The following is a 16,271-nucleotide window of genomic DNA, read 5'->3' on the forward strand; positions in this document are numbered from 1 at the left end:
GGTGTTTGGAGACACTGATTTGATTATCCAACAAGTGAATAAAATTTTTCAAGCAAGGCACCCAAGGCTAAAAGCATACAGAGATGAGGTATGGAGAGCCAGAGATTCTTTTTATATTTTCTGTATTTCATACATTCCTAGAGCCCAAAATCAGCTTGTTTATTCCCTTGCTGTTTCTGCTAGTCTGTTTGTCCCTCCTATGCCTCCCAAACTAGTTTATGAAGTGCAAATGAAGTACAGACCGTCCTTACCGACAATGTCCACCATTGGAAAGTTTTTGAAGATGATAGGGAGTTGAATAGGTTCCTGCAAGTCATTGATGAATTTTCTGAGATGCAAATTGACCAAGAAAATGATGCCTTGTTAAAAAATCACTAGTCCCAACTTAGAAATAAAATTGGTAAAAACAACATAGTCCAGCTTCCTAGTAACCATATTCCTAGGGGCCTAATTCCTCTTGAAAGATTGTTTGACCAAAATGATGTGCCTTACAAAGCTGCCCAAAAAGAAGATCAATCAGCAGTCTGTAAGCATGATATAGGAAGTCCAGGTCAGCCCAAATTTATAAATTTGTCTACTCATTTGTCAGCTGATCAAAGTGCTGAATACTGCAATTTAATGAGGCAATTTGCAGATGTGTTTGCCTGGGAATACAGTGACCTGAAAACGTATGATAAGAATATAATTCAACACAAAATCCCTCGCTGCCAAGATCATTGTCCCTCTTAGATATTCAAAATGGGTAGCCAATTTAGTGGTGGTGAGGAAGAAGAGTGGATAAATCAGGCCGTGTGTTGATTTCAGAAATATGAACAAATGCTCAAAGAAAGATAATTATCCCTTACCGAAAATGGATCATTTGCTGCAAAAGGTCTCTGGAGCTAAGATCATGTCATTTTTAGATGGATTTTCAAGCTTCAATCAGATTGCTGTGCACCCAGATGACCAGGAAAAAACTGCATTTACCACTCCTTGGGGCACGTTTATGTATGCCAGAATGCCGTTTGGATTGATGAACGTTGAAGCTACCTTTTAGAGAGCTATGGATATAGCTTTTGTGGGAGAGAAGGACAAATTTGTGTTGATCTACCTTGATGATATAACAGTTTACTCCAGCAACCATCAAAATCATTTGCAGCATTTGCAAAAAGTGTTTTTGAAGTGCAGAAGGTTTGGAATATCAGTCAATCCAAAAAAGTCACAATTTGCTTTGAATGAAGGTAAGTTGTTAGGACATATTGTGTCTTCTACAGGTGTTCAGATTGAGCCAGAAAGAGTCAAAGCAATTCAGGCTTTGACTGTCCCCAGATCAAAGAAAGATATACAGTCTTTTCTGGGCAAAATTAATTTTGTCAGGAGGTTTATTCCGAATTTTGCAGAGCTGGTAAAGCACGTAACCTCCATGTTGAAGAAAGGAGCAGAGGTAAGATGGACCGAAACAACAAGAAAATCATTTGATTCCATCAAGAAGGCTATAATGGAAGCTCCCACATTAATAAGTCCTAACTATAGTAAGGAGTTTCATCTATTTTCATTTGCCTCTGAGGACACCATTGCAGCTGTTTTGTTGCAGCAAGATGAAGAAGGTTCAGAACATCCAGTGGCATTTTTCAGCAAGAATTTGAGGGATGCTGAACTAAGGTATGATATTATAGAAAAGCAGGCATATGCTCTTATTAAATCATTAAAGCCTTTCAGAGTTTATATCTTGCATTCAAAAATAATTTCATATGTTCCCTCTGCTGCAATTAAATATGTATTAACACACACTGATGCGGATGGAAGGAGGGAAAAATGGATTGCTAAAATGATAGAATTTAATATAGAGCTGAAGCCCACCAAGTTGGTCAGAGATCAGGGGCTTGCCAAGTTATTAGCTGAAGAAAATTGCAGGTCTTTGGACATTGCTCTCCTATGCATGATGGCAGAAAATGGTCAGGCATAAGAAGAGGAAATGGTTAAAACAATGAAAGAACAGTCAGTGGCCAAGAATCTAGCTTCATGTAATTGGTATGCTGCAATAATTAATTTCTTGCTGAAGTTAGAAATCCTTTCAGAATTTACTCAAAGCTAGGCCAGAACTTTAAAACTCAGGGCAGCAAAATATTGCATAAATAATAATCTGCTCTACTGGAGGGATCCATCTGGAATTTTTTTAAGGTGTCTGGACAAAGAATAGTCAAAGGAAGTAATGCAGCAGTTTCATAACAGCGTGTGTGGAGGGAACCATTATTGGAAAACCACAGCTTACAAAATTCTCAGAGCTGGGTACTATTGGCCCACTTTATTTTTTGATGTATTTGTTTTTGTTAAATCTTGTGACAAGTGCCAAAGATTTGAAGGAAAGCAGCAGCTGAAATCTTTGCCCCTAGAACCAATAATTGCAAAAGGACCTTTTCAGCAGTGGGGCTTGGATTTTATTGGAGAAATCAATCCACATTCCAGTGGCCAGCATAGGTGGATATTAGTAGCTACTGATTATTTCACTAAGTGGATTGAAGCAGTCCCTACAAGGAAGGCTGATCATAATGTGGTTATAAAGTTTTTGATAGAAAATATCTTCACCAGATTTGGTTGTCCATAGAAATTAATAACAGATAATGCAGCAACCTTCAGAGCTAAGGAATTGGTGGAAATGTGTGATTCAATGGGCATTAAACTTGTTCATTCCACCTCATATTATCCTCAAGGAAATGGTCTAGTTGAATCCTCTAATAAAAGTCTGATCAGAATAATTAAAAAGTTGTTAGAGGACAATAAGAAGAATTGGGATTCCAAATTCAAGTATGCACTGTGTGCTGACAGAGTGACCATAAAGAAATCCACAGACAATTCTCCTTTCAAGCTGGTATATGGCACTAAGGCTGTCTTTCGAATTCAATTAACTCTCCCTGTGGCAACATTCCTTCAAACATAGCAGGACGAAGAAGATGATATGGTAAACAGAATCACTGATTTGATAGAGTTACATCAGATTAGAGAACAGCTAGTTGAAAAAGCTGCAGCACATCAGAGAAGCATCAAGGAAGCCTTTGACAAGAAGGCAAAAAGAAGTAATTTTCAGGTTGGTGATTTGGTGTTGAAATGGGATGCACTAAAGGAAAAGAAAGGCAATCATGGGAAATTTGATGCTTTTTGGACAGGGCCTTTCATCATTTCACAGGTTCAAGGGAACAACACCTTCATACTGAAAAGTATGGGAGGAGAGACAGTTTTTGATGGCCCAGTAAATGGGCAATTTTGAAAATTTATGTTGTTTAAGGTTCTTTGGCCTTAAAGGTTGTAGATATTTTGTTTTTATCAGTTTTGTGCAGGCGCAGTAGACTCCATGCCCAATGGAACACTAGGAATTTTGCTTAATATGTTTTCAGCTGGAAAGGTAGTGGTTTGCAGGTTCTTGAGACCTCACAGGGAGGATCTCATCCCCAGAAGGAGCTAGTGTTAGCTCTGCTACAGTTTCAGCTTTTGTTGGATTAAATCAGGTGTTGAGCAGTGTTGGTTTTGGTTGCAAAAGGTTTACAGCAGGTTTTCATGTTTTCCCTTTCATTTTCCCTTTCTTCCTTATAACTCCCGCAATTCCATTGCATCCTTCCCCTTAAATCTTTTTATTCACCTTTAAAACCCCGCATTAACCTTTGTTTTTGTCCTATCCTGGGCCCTAATGTTTAATTAGTTATAACTCACGCATATAAAATAATCCATAGCCGGGCCCTCCCTTTACCTGTCATATCACCCGTCATGTCAACGATGAACACGTGCTTTATTTCTCCACCATTCGATCCTCCGCCCGTTGATCCAACGTTGTACGCAAGCCCCGCTCTATCAACCTGCATGTTATATAACCCGCGAGGAAGTGGTATTTCACCAGCCACGTGTCTTCAAGCTGTTGGATCGCATGTCCGTGTACGTAAACCACTGTAGCCCAAAGGTGGTGCGGGAAAACTACTTCCCGCCGTCGTACCCTCTCCCTGCCCGTTAACCCGCGGTCAACTTCGTCTCTCGTCAGCCGTCGGATCTCCCCAATCATGATCTGACGGCCCACATTCACCCGTTCGCCCGATCTCCCTATGATCAAATCCCCGCCGTCCATTTTTTTAAATCTAACAGCTCATATTCAAATTGTGTTTTGGTACCTTCCCGTTGCCCTCTATCAGCATATCTTGATCATCCATGCAATCCATCCGACGGCCAGTGTTCCTCCTCGGCCTTTTGTCCATGTTTGATGTATATTACTGTGTTTTTAGCCAATTTTGGGGTGCGCGGAGAAGCAAGTTATGAGCCAGCTACCTGCATTTAATCGTCAGCTACCACAATCAAGGAACAACACGGTCAAGGACGAAAAGGACACCCTCGAGTAGTTCAACCAAGCAGCAGTTATGGAAGTTTATCTAGTCAACATTCACCTGTTCAAGGAGTACACCAAAGTACCAGTAAATGTCATTTGTCCATTAAAACATTCAAATGGAATTAGAAGACCCATATCAAATTGTAAATGCGGTTGGTGATCCATTAAGACACTTCCACGCATAATCTAGCAGAGATTTTTGTAAATAGATTCTATATATACCCAGAAAAACGATGGAATGAATTGGATGAGTGCATGTTGAGTGTTAGTGTGCTGTAAGCTTCAACTTCTAGAGACTGTAACTACTTTGAGACCTGCAACTTCTAGTCTTCATTTCCAACTAATACAAGCTTCTTTTGTTGTTATTTGCTCACTTTTCACTTCTTCTATGTTCCAAGCTGTGCCTGTTTTGCAATTATTTATGTGCTGTGAATGTTTAGCATCAGAGGGGCTGTCATCCCACCTTTGTTTTAGAATTTAGCATATATCATTGTATTTGCATGCAAGTTTCTATTGTTCTAATACCAGAGAGCTGTCATCCTGTCTGTGTGTTAGATAATAGATTTACAGACCTCCTTACTGGTTGCAGCCGACCATCACAGGGTCCTGTGCATCTACTGGTGTGGTCAGTCTTCTTCATTATCACCTTATTCTAAATCTGTGAGTAAGTGGTGGTTAAAAGCCTTATAGTCTGGGGGTGTTCACCCATGTCTGGGGTTAATCATAGTAGAAGTGGTTATCTGGCTTGAATATGCAACATTTCTTTCATTCATCCACCATTTATTCAATATTTTGTTGAGTTTGTGATGTTCACGAGCATCACTAATATACAACCTAGGTGAGTTTCTTGGGGTGATAACAATAATCATCATAAATTAAGAAATATGATTCACTAATATTGTTTATATTAACATATATACACTTTAATATATATGTTTATTTTATATATATATGTGTTTTATTTTTTAAATGTGGAAACTATAATTGGTGAAAATGGAAATAATAGAAAAAATAAATAAATAAATAAAAAATAAAATAAAAAACAAAAAATAGTAATTAATAAAAATAGAAATTATTAATCAATCTGTAATTAAACTTCAACCAATCACCTTACATATAAATAAATTTAAATAATAATAAAAAATAACAAAAAATGAATTTAAATAATAATAAAAAAATAATGAATTTAAATTAAAAATAAAAATAAAAAATAAATATTAAATTGGAGGATAAACAACGATTTTTTTTTGGTAAAAACAAATTAATATCAAAGTAAAATTGAAGGTGTAATACCATATCTGGGAACAAATTAATATACCATCAAAGTAAAATTGAAGCTGTTATACCATATCTGGGTCGGGGTCTAATAAATGTTAGGAACAATGATGTTTTTGGGTTTTTTATTTGATCTATGTATGAACCATACTAATGTGATTGTGTAACTTGTAACTCATTCTTTAAGTTTAAACTGTTTAAACTTTAATACGGTGAAACTTTTTGTTTTCAGATTCATAGCAAAATTTTTCAATAAAAACCTTTTCAAATAACCTTATAATCGAAATATAACAACCGTATAATCGAAACAGATATATAACTGGTGAAAAGGAATTAGCTAAGCGAATATATTAGAATAGCCCGAACTGGTGGTCAAAGAATTTGCCCATGAAAGGAGGGCGAGGAACTAAAATCGCTGTTCGCCTGATTCTTTCTGAGACAGTAAACAGCAATGGAAAATGGGACAAGCTTTGAGCAATCCATCGAAGAAGAAAATGTCGGTATTGTTTCTTTTGTTCCAGCCTCAGTGTAGAGTGTCTACTTCGACTAGTTCTCGTGTGCAGGTCAAAGCCAACAACTCTTCTGTGCAGGATGTGAGAACACTCTGTAAACAAAACCGTTTGAAGGAGGCATTCAACAGTTTGCAAATTACAAAGAGCCGTGTAGACTCTCTGACATATGTTTATCTCTTGCAATGTTACATTCACAGGAAAACTTTACCTGAGGGCAAGCAAATTCAAGCCCTCATGATCGAAAGGGGAATCCATTTTACTAAAGACAGACTGGTACAGAATAAGCTGATTGATATGTACATTAAGTGTGGAAGTCTGGCGGACGCTCGCAGAGTTTTCGACCAAATGCCCGAACGAGATGTGTGCTCGTGGACTGTCATGATTGCTGCTTGTGCAAGGCATGGGCTTCCTGAGGAGGCATTGACGCTGTTTCATCAACTGGGGAAAACAGGTTTGCAACCCAATCACTTCACCTTTTCGAGTGTACTATCGGCATGTGCAAACTTGGCATCTCTGAAACATGGTATTGATATCCATGAAGAAATTATAAGAAATGGGTTTGAATTTCATGTCTCCGTGGCGACTGCCCTTGTAGACATGTATGCAAAACAAGGCTGCTTAGAGAAGGCACGTGAAGTGTTTGACAAAATACCTCATCGAAATGTTGTCTCCTGGACTGCCATGATTGCAGGTTACTCGAGGCATGGTTGTGCTGAGGAAGCATTGGAACTGTTTCACCGAATGCAGTTAACGGGCATCCAACCTAATCACTTCACTTTTGTAAGTGTTCTTCCCGCATGTGCCAACTTGGCATCTCTGGAACAGGGTGTGGCAATCCATCAAGAAATAATAAGACGTGGATTTCAATCTAATGTCTTTGTGACGACTGCCCTTGTAGACATGTATGCTCGATGTGGTAGAATAGAAAAAGCCCATGAATTATTTGACAAAATGCATCAGCGTACTGTAGTCTCATGGAATGCAATGATTGCAGGATATGGACAGAATGGACTTATTGAAGAGGCTCGGAAGCTGTTTGAAAAAATGCCTGAAAGAAATGTGTTTTCCTGGACAGCATTAATTTCAGGATATGCACAGAGTGGGTTTGTTGATAAGGCTCTGGAACTCTTTGAAGAAATGCCTCAGAGAACCGTGGTCTCATGGAATGCGATGATTGCAGGACTCGCACAGAATGGGCATGGGGAGCGGGCACTGGAACTTTTTCAACGAATGAAATCTGAAGGTGTGAATCCAGACTCAAAAACCTATGGAAGTATACTCCCAGTATGTGCCAAATTGGCGGCTCTGGAACAAGGTGTAGAGATACATGAAAGTATAATCAAAAGTGGATTAGAGTCAAATATTGTACTACTGAATGCTCTGATAGATATGTATGCCAAATGTGGGAGGATAGAGAAGGCACATGAGCTATTCAACAACATGCATCAACGAAATGTTGTATCTTGGACGGCCATGATTGGGGGATATGCTATGCATGGTTATGGTGAGAAGGCACTAAAGCTCTTTGAACAAATGCAACAAAATGACATCGTCCCAAACAATGTCACTTTAGTTTCTGTTTTATATGCTTGCAGCCATGCAGCCCTAGTGGATGAAGGCTATAAACACTTTAATTGTATGAATGAATACTATCATATTGAACCTGCAATGGAGCATTACGGCTGCATGGTGGACCTTCTTGGACGTGCTGGGCGTTTGAAAGAAGCAGAAGCATTTATCAGCAAAATGCCAATAGAACCTGATGCAGCCTTGTGGAGTTGTTTGCTTGGTGCATGCCGAGTACATAATAACATAGCATTGGGAGAACGGGTAGCAGAGCGTCTTTTTGAGATCGACTCTCAAAATGCTGCTCCGTATGTACTTCTCTCATATATTTATGCTGCAGCTCACAGGTGGGATGGCATTGAAAAGGTGAGGAAAATGATGAAAGACAGAGGCATAAGAAAGACACCTGGGTGTAGTTGGATTGAGATCAATAAACAGGTGCATGCTTTCTCTATAGGAAACAATTTGCACCCACAAATGCAGGAAATCTATAGAGAGTTGGAGAGGTTATCTTGGGAGATGAAGGCAGCAGGGTATGTTCCTGATGTGAGTTATGTTCTTAATGATGTAATTGAAGAGGAGAAGGAACAAATTCTTTGCCACCATAGTGAGAGGCTGGCAATTGCATTTGGGCTATTAAACACATCCCCTGGGACAACTATTCGAGTTGTTAAAAATCTTCGAGTGTGTGGTGACTGCCACTGTGCAACAAAGTTTGTCTCCAAGATTGTTGCACGGGAAATTGTGCTCAGAGATGCCAACCGTTATCATCATTTCAAGGATGGAGAGTGTTCTTGTAGGGATTATTGGTGATGCTAAGATGTTACAAACAAACACTACGGTGAGGTCGTTTGGGAGGCTGAGGAGATGAACCCATCTAGAAATTCTTAATGGTCCTACATTTTCCAAAGATAAAATTGGATCTATCTTCTTAGGAAAATGCCCTTGCTCTTCAAGAACCCAGGGCTTCCTATTAGCACATCTTCTAGGCCGTACTTGTGTTCTATTTTGATATTGAAAAATTATTTGCCTGTATTCTCGAGTGCATCCCATCATGGACAACTCCCTTCAACGCAGAGCCTGCCTGTTCTTCACAACCCAAAGAAGAAACGCTGGACCATTAAATTTCTTGATCAATCTAGAAAGTAAGCTGATACAAGTTTCTTGGATTTTTTTCAACGTTCATTCCAACACTTCTGATTCGTTTTGAGAAAAAAAATTGTTGGAAAGCTTTTCCAAAACCATCAAGAGGGAAGGAATTTCATTTACGTTACTACCTTCTTCCAGTTTGTAATTGGGATCTCAAGAGCTCAAAAGCAAGAGAATCCTGAACTTACATTAACTGCAGTGACCATGTCGCACTTCTAATAAACTTTGTTCTTGCGGTTTCCTTTTCATACAGTCCTGCAAATATCACATTTTCCCAAAAAAGAGTCAGTTTGGATACCCTTCTCCATCTTTACCCCTCTCATGGCTTGCAAGGACCCTGCCGTAACCCTAGTAGACATGCACCTACAACAGAAACGGCGGTGGTTGGTTTTGAAATTTTTTGTTTATAGTGCTTGGTTGTCCCCTTGGCCCTACCTTATGCTCTGTGAATTACAGGGTTTGAGCAGATTTTGAAAGACTAAAGAGGCATAACTAGTTTTGATTTTCCAATAAAACTGAAGTTGATTACATTTTGATGTGCTGTTAATAAATTTGACCTTTTTAAGGGAATGCTAGTTAGAAAATTACAGTTTAAATATCTATCATAACTTAAATTTTATTTTCCTAATGATGTACTTTCCATTGAACATTAACAATACCTGTGATGTTCATATACAAGTGTGACTGTCTACTCATTAAAAGAACGAGTGAGTATATAAGATCGAGAATGATGTCATTTAGAAAATAAATTCCCATAAAGGTAAAAATACTAAAAGTAAAAGGCAGGACGAGCCATTAATCCAAACATTTTTTCCTTTTCCTTTTGGTTTTTATACAAATAAAGCCCAATCTTGTTACCCAAAATTCAAAAAAATAACAAGATGGTATTATCCTTATCAGACTATACAAACCAAAGGCCACTGATGTTAATAATGGTTACCAAACAGCAGAGGATCCATAAAACAAAAACGTCAAAATGGCCACTGTAACGGAAAAAGAGAACGAGGAGAGCCAAAGTAGAAGCGACACTGCAGACGATCCAGTAATCTCTAAAGCCTTATGAGTTTACAATATGAGGAAGGTTGCCACATCCAAAAAGTACTGGTAATGTCTGAGAAACTACCATTAGTTGAGGCTACATTGGAGCAAATAGGAAGGGGGCTTCCAAAGCCGGCTCTGTTAACTGTCCTCTACTGTTAGTAACTGAGATGGATTTGCTAAATGCTCAAGAGGTGATATCTCTGAATTTAAAATTTAATTGCTAAATATTGGAATCAATGTTGAGAAACAACATTTATAAATCTTAGAATCAATGCTAAAATTAACGTTCATTTTAATTCCTCTATATTATTCTTCATAATGAATTGCTGCTAAAAGATGGAGGACGATATTTTATTATGCGTTAAATTTTCCCTGTGAACCTTATTCCATGGCCATGATTGAAAAATAATGGTGACAGTGAAACAAAAGAGCTGGATTTTTAAGCACCTTTTAAACCAAAAAAATCTTCCAACATTAATCTAAATGCAATTATAGTAATAATTTGTTTTTTTAATCATATGGTGAATCGGTGACTACCAGTCCCAGGATCAATCCTCGTACCTGTCACTATAACACCATGTCACTATAACACCACCAAGAGTACATCCAACTAGAGGTAGAGTCGATATATTAAGATCTTATGGTTTTAGCAAAGCGAGACTCTCGTGCCGCCAAGGCCGGGGTGGGGAATCTGTTTCTCGAACATCCACCACAACAGGCCAATATACTCAATGATAGTAATAATTTATTATAAATTAATAAATAAATTTTATAATAAATACCCTAACTTAACTCAACCTACTCTACCTCCCCTTCTTCACAAAACAAACTATACATACTTGCATATTTGTCTTTTACCTGGGCAATGAATATCAAACCTACTTACATATATGATTAATTTAATTTTTTTAATTAAAAAAACATCAAAAAAAACATAACGAGGATTACAAGTTTTCTTCTACAAAATTCATTTTGTAGAAATCACGTGAAACTTAGAAAATGCAACCTCCCACAATCATGAGTTACCTCGTAGATTAGAGGCTTTTCTTACACAAAATGAAAGTGGCTTGTAAGAGATTGACCTATAACAAAGAATTAATGAGTGATTTATAACTAAAATATATTATTATATGATATAGAATTATATTTTATTATTATATAATATGTTTATTTGTTATTTTGATATAATTATAATTATAATTATATATATAATATATTAAATGAGTTAATTAATTTAATATGTAAGAGGTTTTTTAATATTAAGAAGAGAGGTATGTAAAATATGGATATAAAAATATGATCATATTTAAATTAGAATAAAAATTTTAGTGTAAAACAATGTAAACTTTGAAACGAGAACTGATACTGTTACCCGTTTTGTAGAGGTGGCAAAAAAATGACCCGATTTTCAAAAGTGTTGATGCAGAATACACATGTTTTTTTAAGAACATGGTTTTTGGAACTTTAATTTTTTTCATGTGCATTAAGTTTTAGAATGGTAGTGATTTTCATCTTGATTTTGAAAAGTGAGTATTCTGCATCACACCCTTTTTTTAAAAGACCTATTTTTTGACTTTAAATTTTCTAGTGTGTGAAATGTAAAAAATTATTTTCTAAATTTGATAGTTTTTGAAGTCGTCATTGTATTCATATTTTCTTGTTCTCTATCTTAATTTTTTTTTTTTTTAGTGGGGTTTTTATTGTTTTGCGTTTTTAAATTAGAAAGTCGATAGTTTGAATTTTAGATAATCTACATATTTAGACATCCTTAATTAATTTTTCAATCCACATGAAATAATTGTTTCTAAAAAACAACATTTTTTAACAATGGACATAAAAAATAACCATTTTTAACATAAATATAACAAAAAAACTAAACGTTTTGATAATTTTTTGCTAGAATTAACATGTCAAAATCACAATTTTTATACAAAAATATTAACTAAAAATGGTCAAATAATAGTTTTTTTTATGAATTTCATATCAAAAAGATAATAATAATTACTTTTTTTTCAAAAAAAAATGATTAACTTAAAAATCAATGCAAAAATCACATATTACCAATATTGAACGTATAACAACCCTAATTGAGTGTTTATTCTTCTCATAAAATGTCAAAGTCAAAACATTGCAAAGCTTGAGTTACAAGCATAACTTAAATTTAATCAAGAATGTCACATAATCCAAACTCTTCGTCCTCTAGAGTATCATCATTGTCCTCTTCCACAATATTTTCTGTTTCATTTTGCTCATTTTCCTCTTCTAATGGGTCTTTCATGTCTGCAAATCCCCCAATATGTGTCTTTCCATACATTCCATGTAATGGTGGTTGGGGTTCCTTTGCCTTTTTTGCCACACGTGATTCACTAAAGTCCCCTTTCTTCAACCCAATTTCTTGCATTGCATCTGGAAGAAATTGAAGAGCATTAATTCTTTGCTGAATGAAATTGCATTGTAATGGATCTTTCTCAATTGCAATGCAATTTCTTCCTTTTTGAAGGCAGCATGCTAGTGTTGTACCTAATTATCAAGCACAAAAAAATAATGAAGTAAATTAGTACAATGACATATTAATTAAAAAAAAGAACATATTGAAATTCAATTCCATGTGGCAAAACGTACCTGAGCCAGAAAATAAATCCAGAACCCAATCTCCTTCATTTGAACATATGTCTATAAGATAGTTAATCAATAATTGTGGTTTCTGATAAATGTTAACTATCTCTCCTTTCATTTATTTGTCTTCATATGTTAGTTTTCTCACAACAGCATCATAAGTCAATATTTGGCTATGACTCTTTTTGTCCACCCGATTAAAAATCATAGACATATGACTATCATCTTTTGCCCAATTATCAATATGAATGAACTCACAGTCATTTATAAATTGTTGATCTTCATTGTCAAGAAGATTTGACTTTTGCCTGTAACATAAAATAGTAAAAGTTCAATTAACTTGTACATAAATTAATTTTTCAACATTAATCAAATATACCTTTAAACATCTTACCATGTAAGCTGCATCCTTGAATTTGTTTTCCCCTTGAAGCTTGACAATAACATTGCCAATTGTGTGTCTGAATGAAATGTCACAAATCTCCATAATGGTGATGACGTCACTTCCTTAAATCCCGCCACCACTTTATTAAAAGCTTGATAAGTATAAGGGTCAATATCATAGCAAATGTTTGGAATATTGAAACCATGGGGAATATCTGCAATAACCAGGGCATAATCCCTTTTTGGTACGAGTTTCGCAATGTCTTCACAGTTGCCTTGTATTACTTGATATTGAATAGTGTCTAGCCCATTCCAAATGAAATGATTAAGAGTTGGATCAAGTTCAACATTCTTAATACGTTGCTTTCTTAGTCTTTCAATCTTTATTTTTTCAATAAAAGTCTTGAAACTGTCTGGTGCTCCATTATCTTCTTTCTTCATCTTTTACCAAACAAACAAATGTATGTGTAAGTTTTAAATTAAAAATAGTACACAGATGATTAAAACTGAATGTATAAATCAAGTTACCTTTTTAAATGCAAGATAAAAAGCTTTCAATGTTGATGTAGAACTTGAATCTGGATAGTTGCGTACAACATCATCCCAACTATCTTCATTCAACAATTTAACCATTTGTTCCTGAATTTTCACGTAAACTTTGTGACTGCATAGATAAAGGAAGAAAAAGTTAATATACTGATATGTATAACAAATACTACCAATAACAACATGTTTTAGTTAAAAGATAACTATAATCTTGGAAATAAGTAAAAATAATTCAACAAACTTACTTTTGAAATTCTTCAGACATTTCTTCCAATGATAATTCCCCCGACTTCACACGAGATAATATTGTTTTGACAATTTTTTCATCTTTCACTCCTTGCATCGCCCTCCAAGGCGTGATGGTCATATCGTCTGGAAATTGCTTCAGTTCAGGCGCTGATTTATTGTTGCTACATATCAATGGCTTAGACTTTCTGACCCTCTGGTTTTTAATGCGAATGTCTTCCCACATGCTAAAAATGTCATCAATCAAATTCCAAATATCTCCAGTTCTAAATGCCAATTGGAAAATGTTATCAACACCTCTGAATAAATCGCTAGATCTGTTGTCTTTTCCATTTTTTGAATTGTCTTTATATTCAATTTGATAGCCTATTTCCATACAACATTCCTTTCGGAAATCTGTAGTAATATTGATCTTATCCCCACCACATTTTTCTAGGAATTCACTATGAATAAATCTAACCTTTTGGATCAAAGTCATAGACATCCTATATTCATTATCTGAATTATGATCCCATGCCACTAACTTTGCTTCTGTTTCATTTAAACCAACATAAATGATACATTTCATCGTTTCAAAACGTGGGTTATTAGGATATTCCTCCATCAATTGTCTTTGAGCTTCAACAGAATGGTTCCCCCCAAGCACATAATAATTGTATTCAAAACATTTTGACTTATCAAATGCTTTTTTGTTGGGAACTTGAAGTGGATCAACAAGAAGCACATAACTAACCACATGAGCATATGGATTGTACCTCATCAATGTCTTCAAGTTGTGAACATGCAGATGATGTGGCTTTCTGACTTGATATTGGCATTGTCCTTCACTTGCCTTATAGGTTTGTGTGACATTTAACTGAAATGTACGACCACCATCAACTAAGTTTCTCTTTGTCAAATTCTGTCGAATGACATTTTGTTTTGTTTTGATAATGCCATCACCTAAATCAGCTCTGGTGTAATGATTTCTCTGCTTTCTTTTGAAGTTTCACTAGTTTCTTGACTGCTGGTAATGACTACTTCAAGATCTTCAACTCTACCTTTTTCCGTCTTAACATTCTCAAGAGATCTATTTTTGGGTATTGTTACTTTTGGTCTTTTACTACCTTCCACAATTTCAATGTCATCTTCAGTAATGGCAACATATGCTTCATTGTCAATTTCAACTTCATCGTCCTCAAAAGTAACTTGTTTACCCTTGCTAGATTTATCCACCAGAGGCCTTTTTTTCTGATTCTTTGGATGTAGTTTTGTAGCATCATCAATTACTACATTTTCCATGTTTTGCATATCTTCTTCTGACACTGAGTAAAAATGGCTGACAACTTTCATGATATCATGCTCTATGTAATGAATGCCTCCCAACATAATTGAACAACTTTCAACAAAATTCTGCCAAACAAAATATCATATGTTAATATAATCAAAGTTAAAAAATATAGCGAGACATTTTCAAAACGCAAAATAAAAATACAAATAACAATACTTACCGTGTTTTGTGTCATATCATTTACGATTTGTTTACACAACTTTGTAGATACCTCTCTCCTGTCATATAATGAATATGATAGTCGATATTTAATCCTTTCATGTGACTTGGCAGCTTTTGTAAGTACGTAAACAACTTCAGTGTTTGGTACCGAACACATATCTATGACTTTTCCTATCACCTCCAAATTTTCATTATTATTGCGTGTATCAATGTATAGATATATATTCACAGTTGTGCTCTCTCTTTCTTTCACATACCAGGCTCTTGATGGAAATTTCACCTCTTTTGAACTTTTCCAATCTGAGATTAGTTTCTTATCACTTAAAGCAGTTGACATACTTGTAGGTATGAGCTCAGGTGGAGTTCGTTCACCAACGTTTTTTGAAGATACACCTTTAAGACTCCTTACTCCAGAAAGATTCACAGAAATTTTCCTTGATGCCATTTTCCTAAAAAAAAACACATAAATTAGTAAATAAAAAAACATATTAACTTAAATTAACAACAAAAATATACCATAAATTTTTTATTTGTATAATCAAAATTGCCCTTCCCCTCCCCCGACCCGCCCTCCAGCCCACCCCTAGGCCCCCGCCCGGGCCGCCCCACCCCCCTCCCCCTCCGGCCCCCCGGGCCGCCCCAGCCCCCCTCCCCCCGCCCGGGACGCCCCCCCCTCCCTGCCCCTCCGGCCCCCCAGGCCGCCCCACCCCCTCCCCCTCCCTCCCCCCCCGGGCCGCCCCCTCCCACCCCCCACCTCCACCCCCTTCCCCTCCCTCCCCCGGCCGGGCCGCCCCAACCCCCCCCGACCACCCCTGCCCGGGCCGCCCCTCCCCCCTCCCCCTCCGGCCCCCCGGGCCGCCCCGGCCCCCCTCCCCCCGCCCGGGACGCCCCCCCCTCCCTGCCCCTCCGGCCCCCCGGGCCGCCCCACCCCCTCCCCCCCCGGGCCGCCCCCTCACACCCCCCACCTCCACCCCCTTCCCCTCCCTCCCCCGGCCGGGCCGCCCCACCCCCCTCCCCCTCCCCCCCCTCCCCCGGCCACCCCCGGGCACCCCCCTCCCCCACCCGACCACCCCGGCCGGGCCGCCCCTCCCCCCTCCCC

The 16,271-nt window shown here is 37.4% G+C and overlaps 1 protein-coding gene across 1 annotated transcript in view; it reads left to right on the forward strand.

Annotated features, from left to right (window-relative positions):
- LOC149259284 (uncharacterized) overlaps nt 1–9,377 on the forward strand; it is a 67,157-nt gene extending 57,780 nt beyond the window's left edge. The window contains exon 12 of the mRNA XM_089453789.1: nt 6,059–9,377. Coding sequence (XP_089309915.1) covers nt 6,059–8,511 — 2,453 coding nt within the window. The 3' untranslated portion in view covers nt 8,512–9,377. The remainder of the gene's footprint in view (nt 1–6,058) is intronic.
- The last annotated feature ends 6,894 nt before the right edge of the window (nt 9,378–16,271 follow it).

Source organism: Pinus tabuliformis, chromosome 6, assembly GCF_031772625.1.
Source record: "Pinus tabuliformis cultivar Carrire ecotype Pingquan chromosome 6, CPIR1, whole genome shotgun sequence".
NCBI lineage: Eukaryota > Viridiplantae > Streptophyta > Pinopsida > Pinales > Pinaceae > Pinus > Pinus tabuliformis.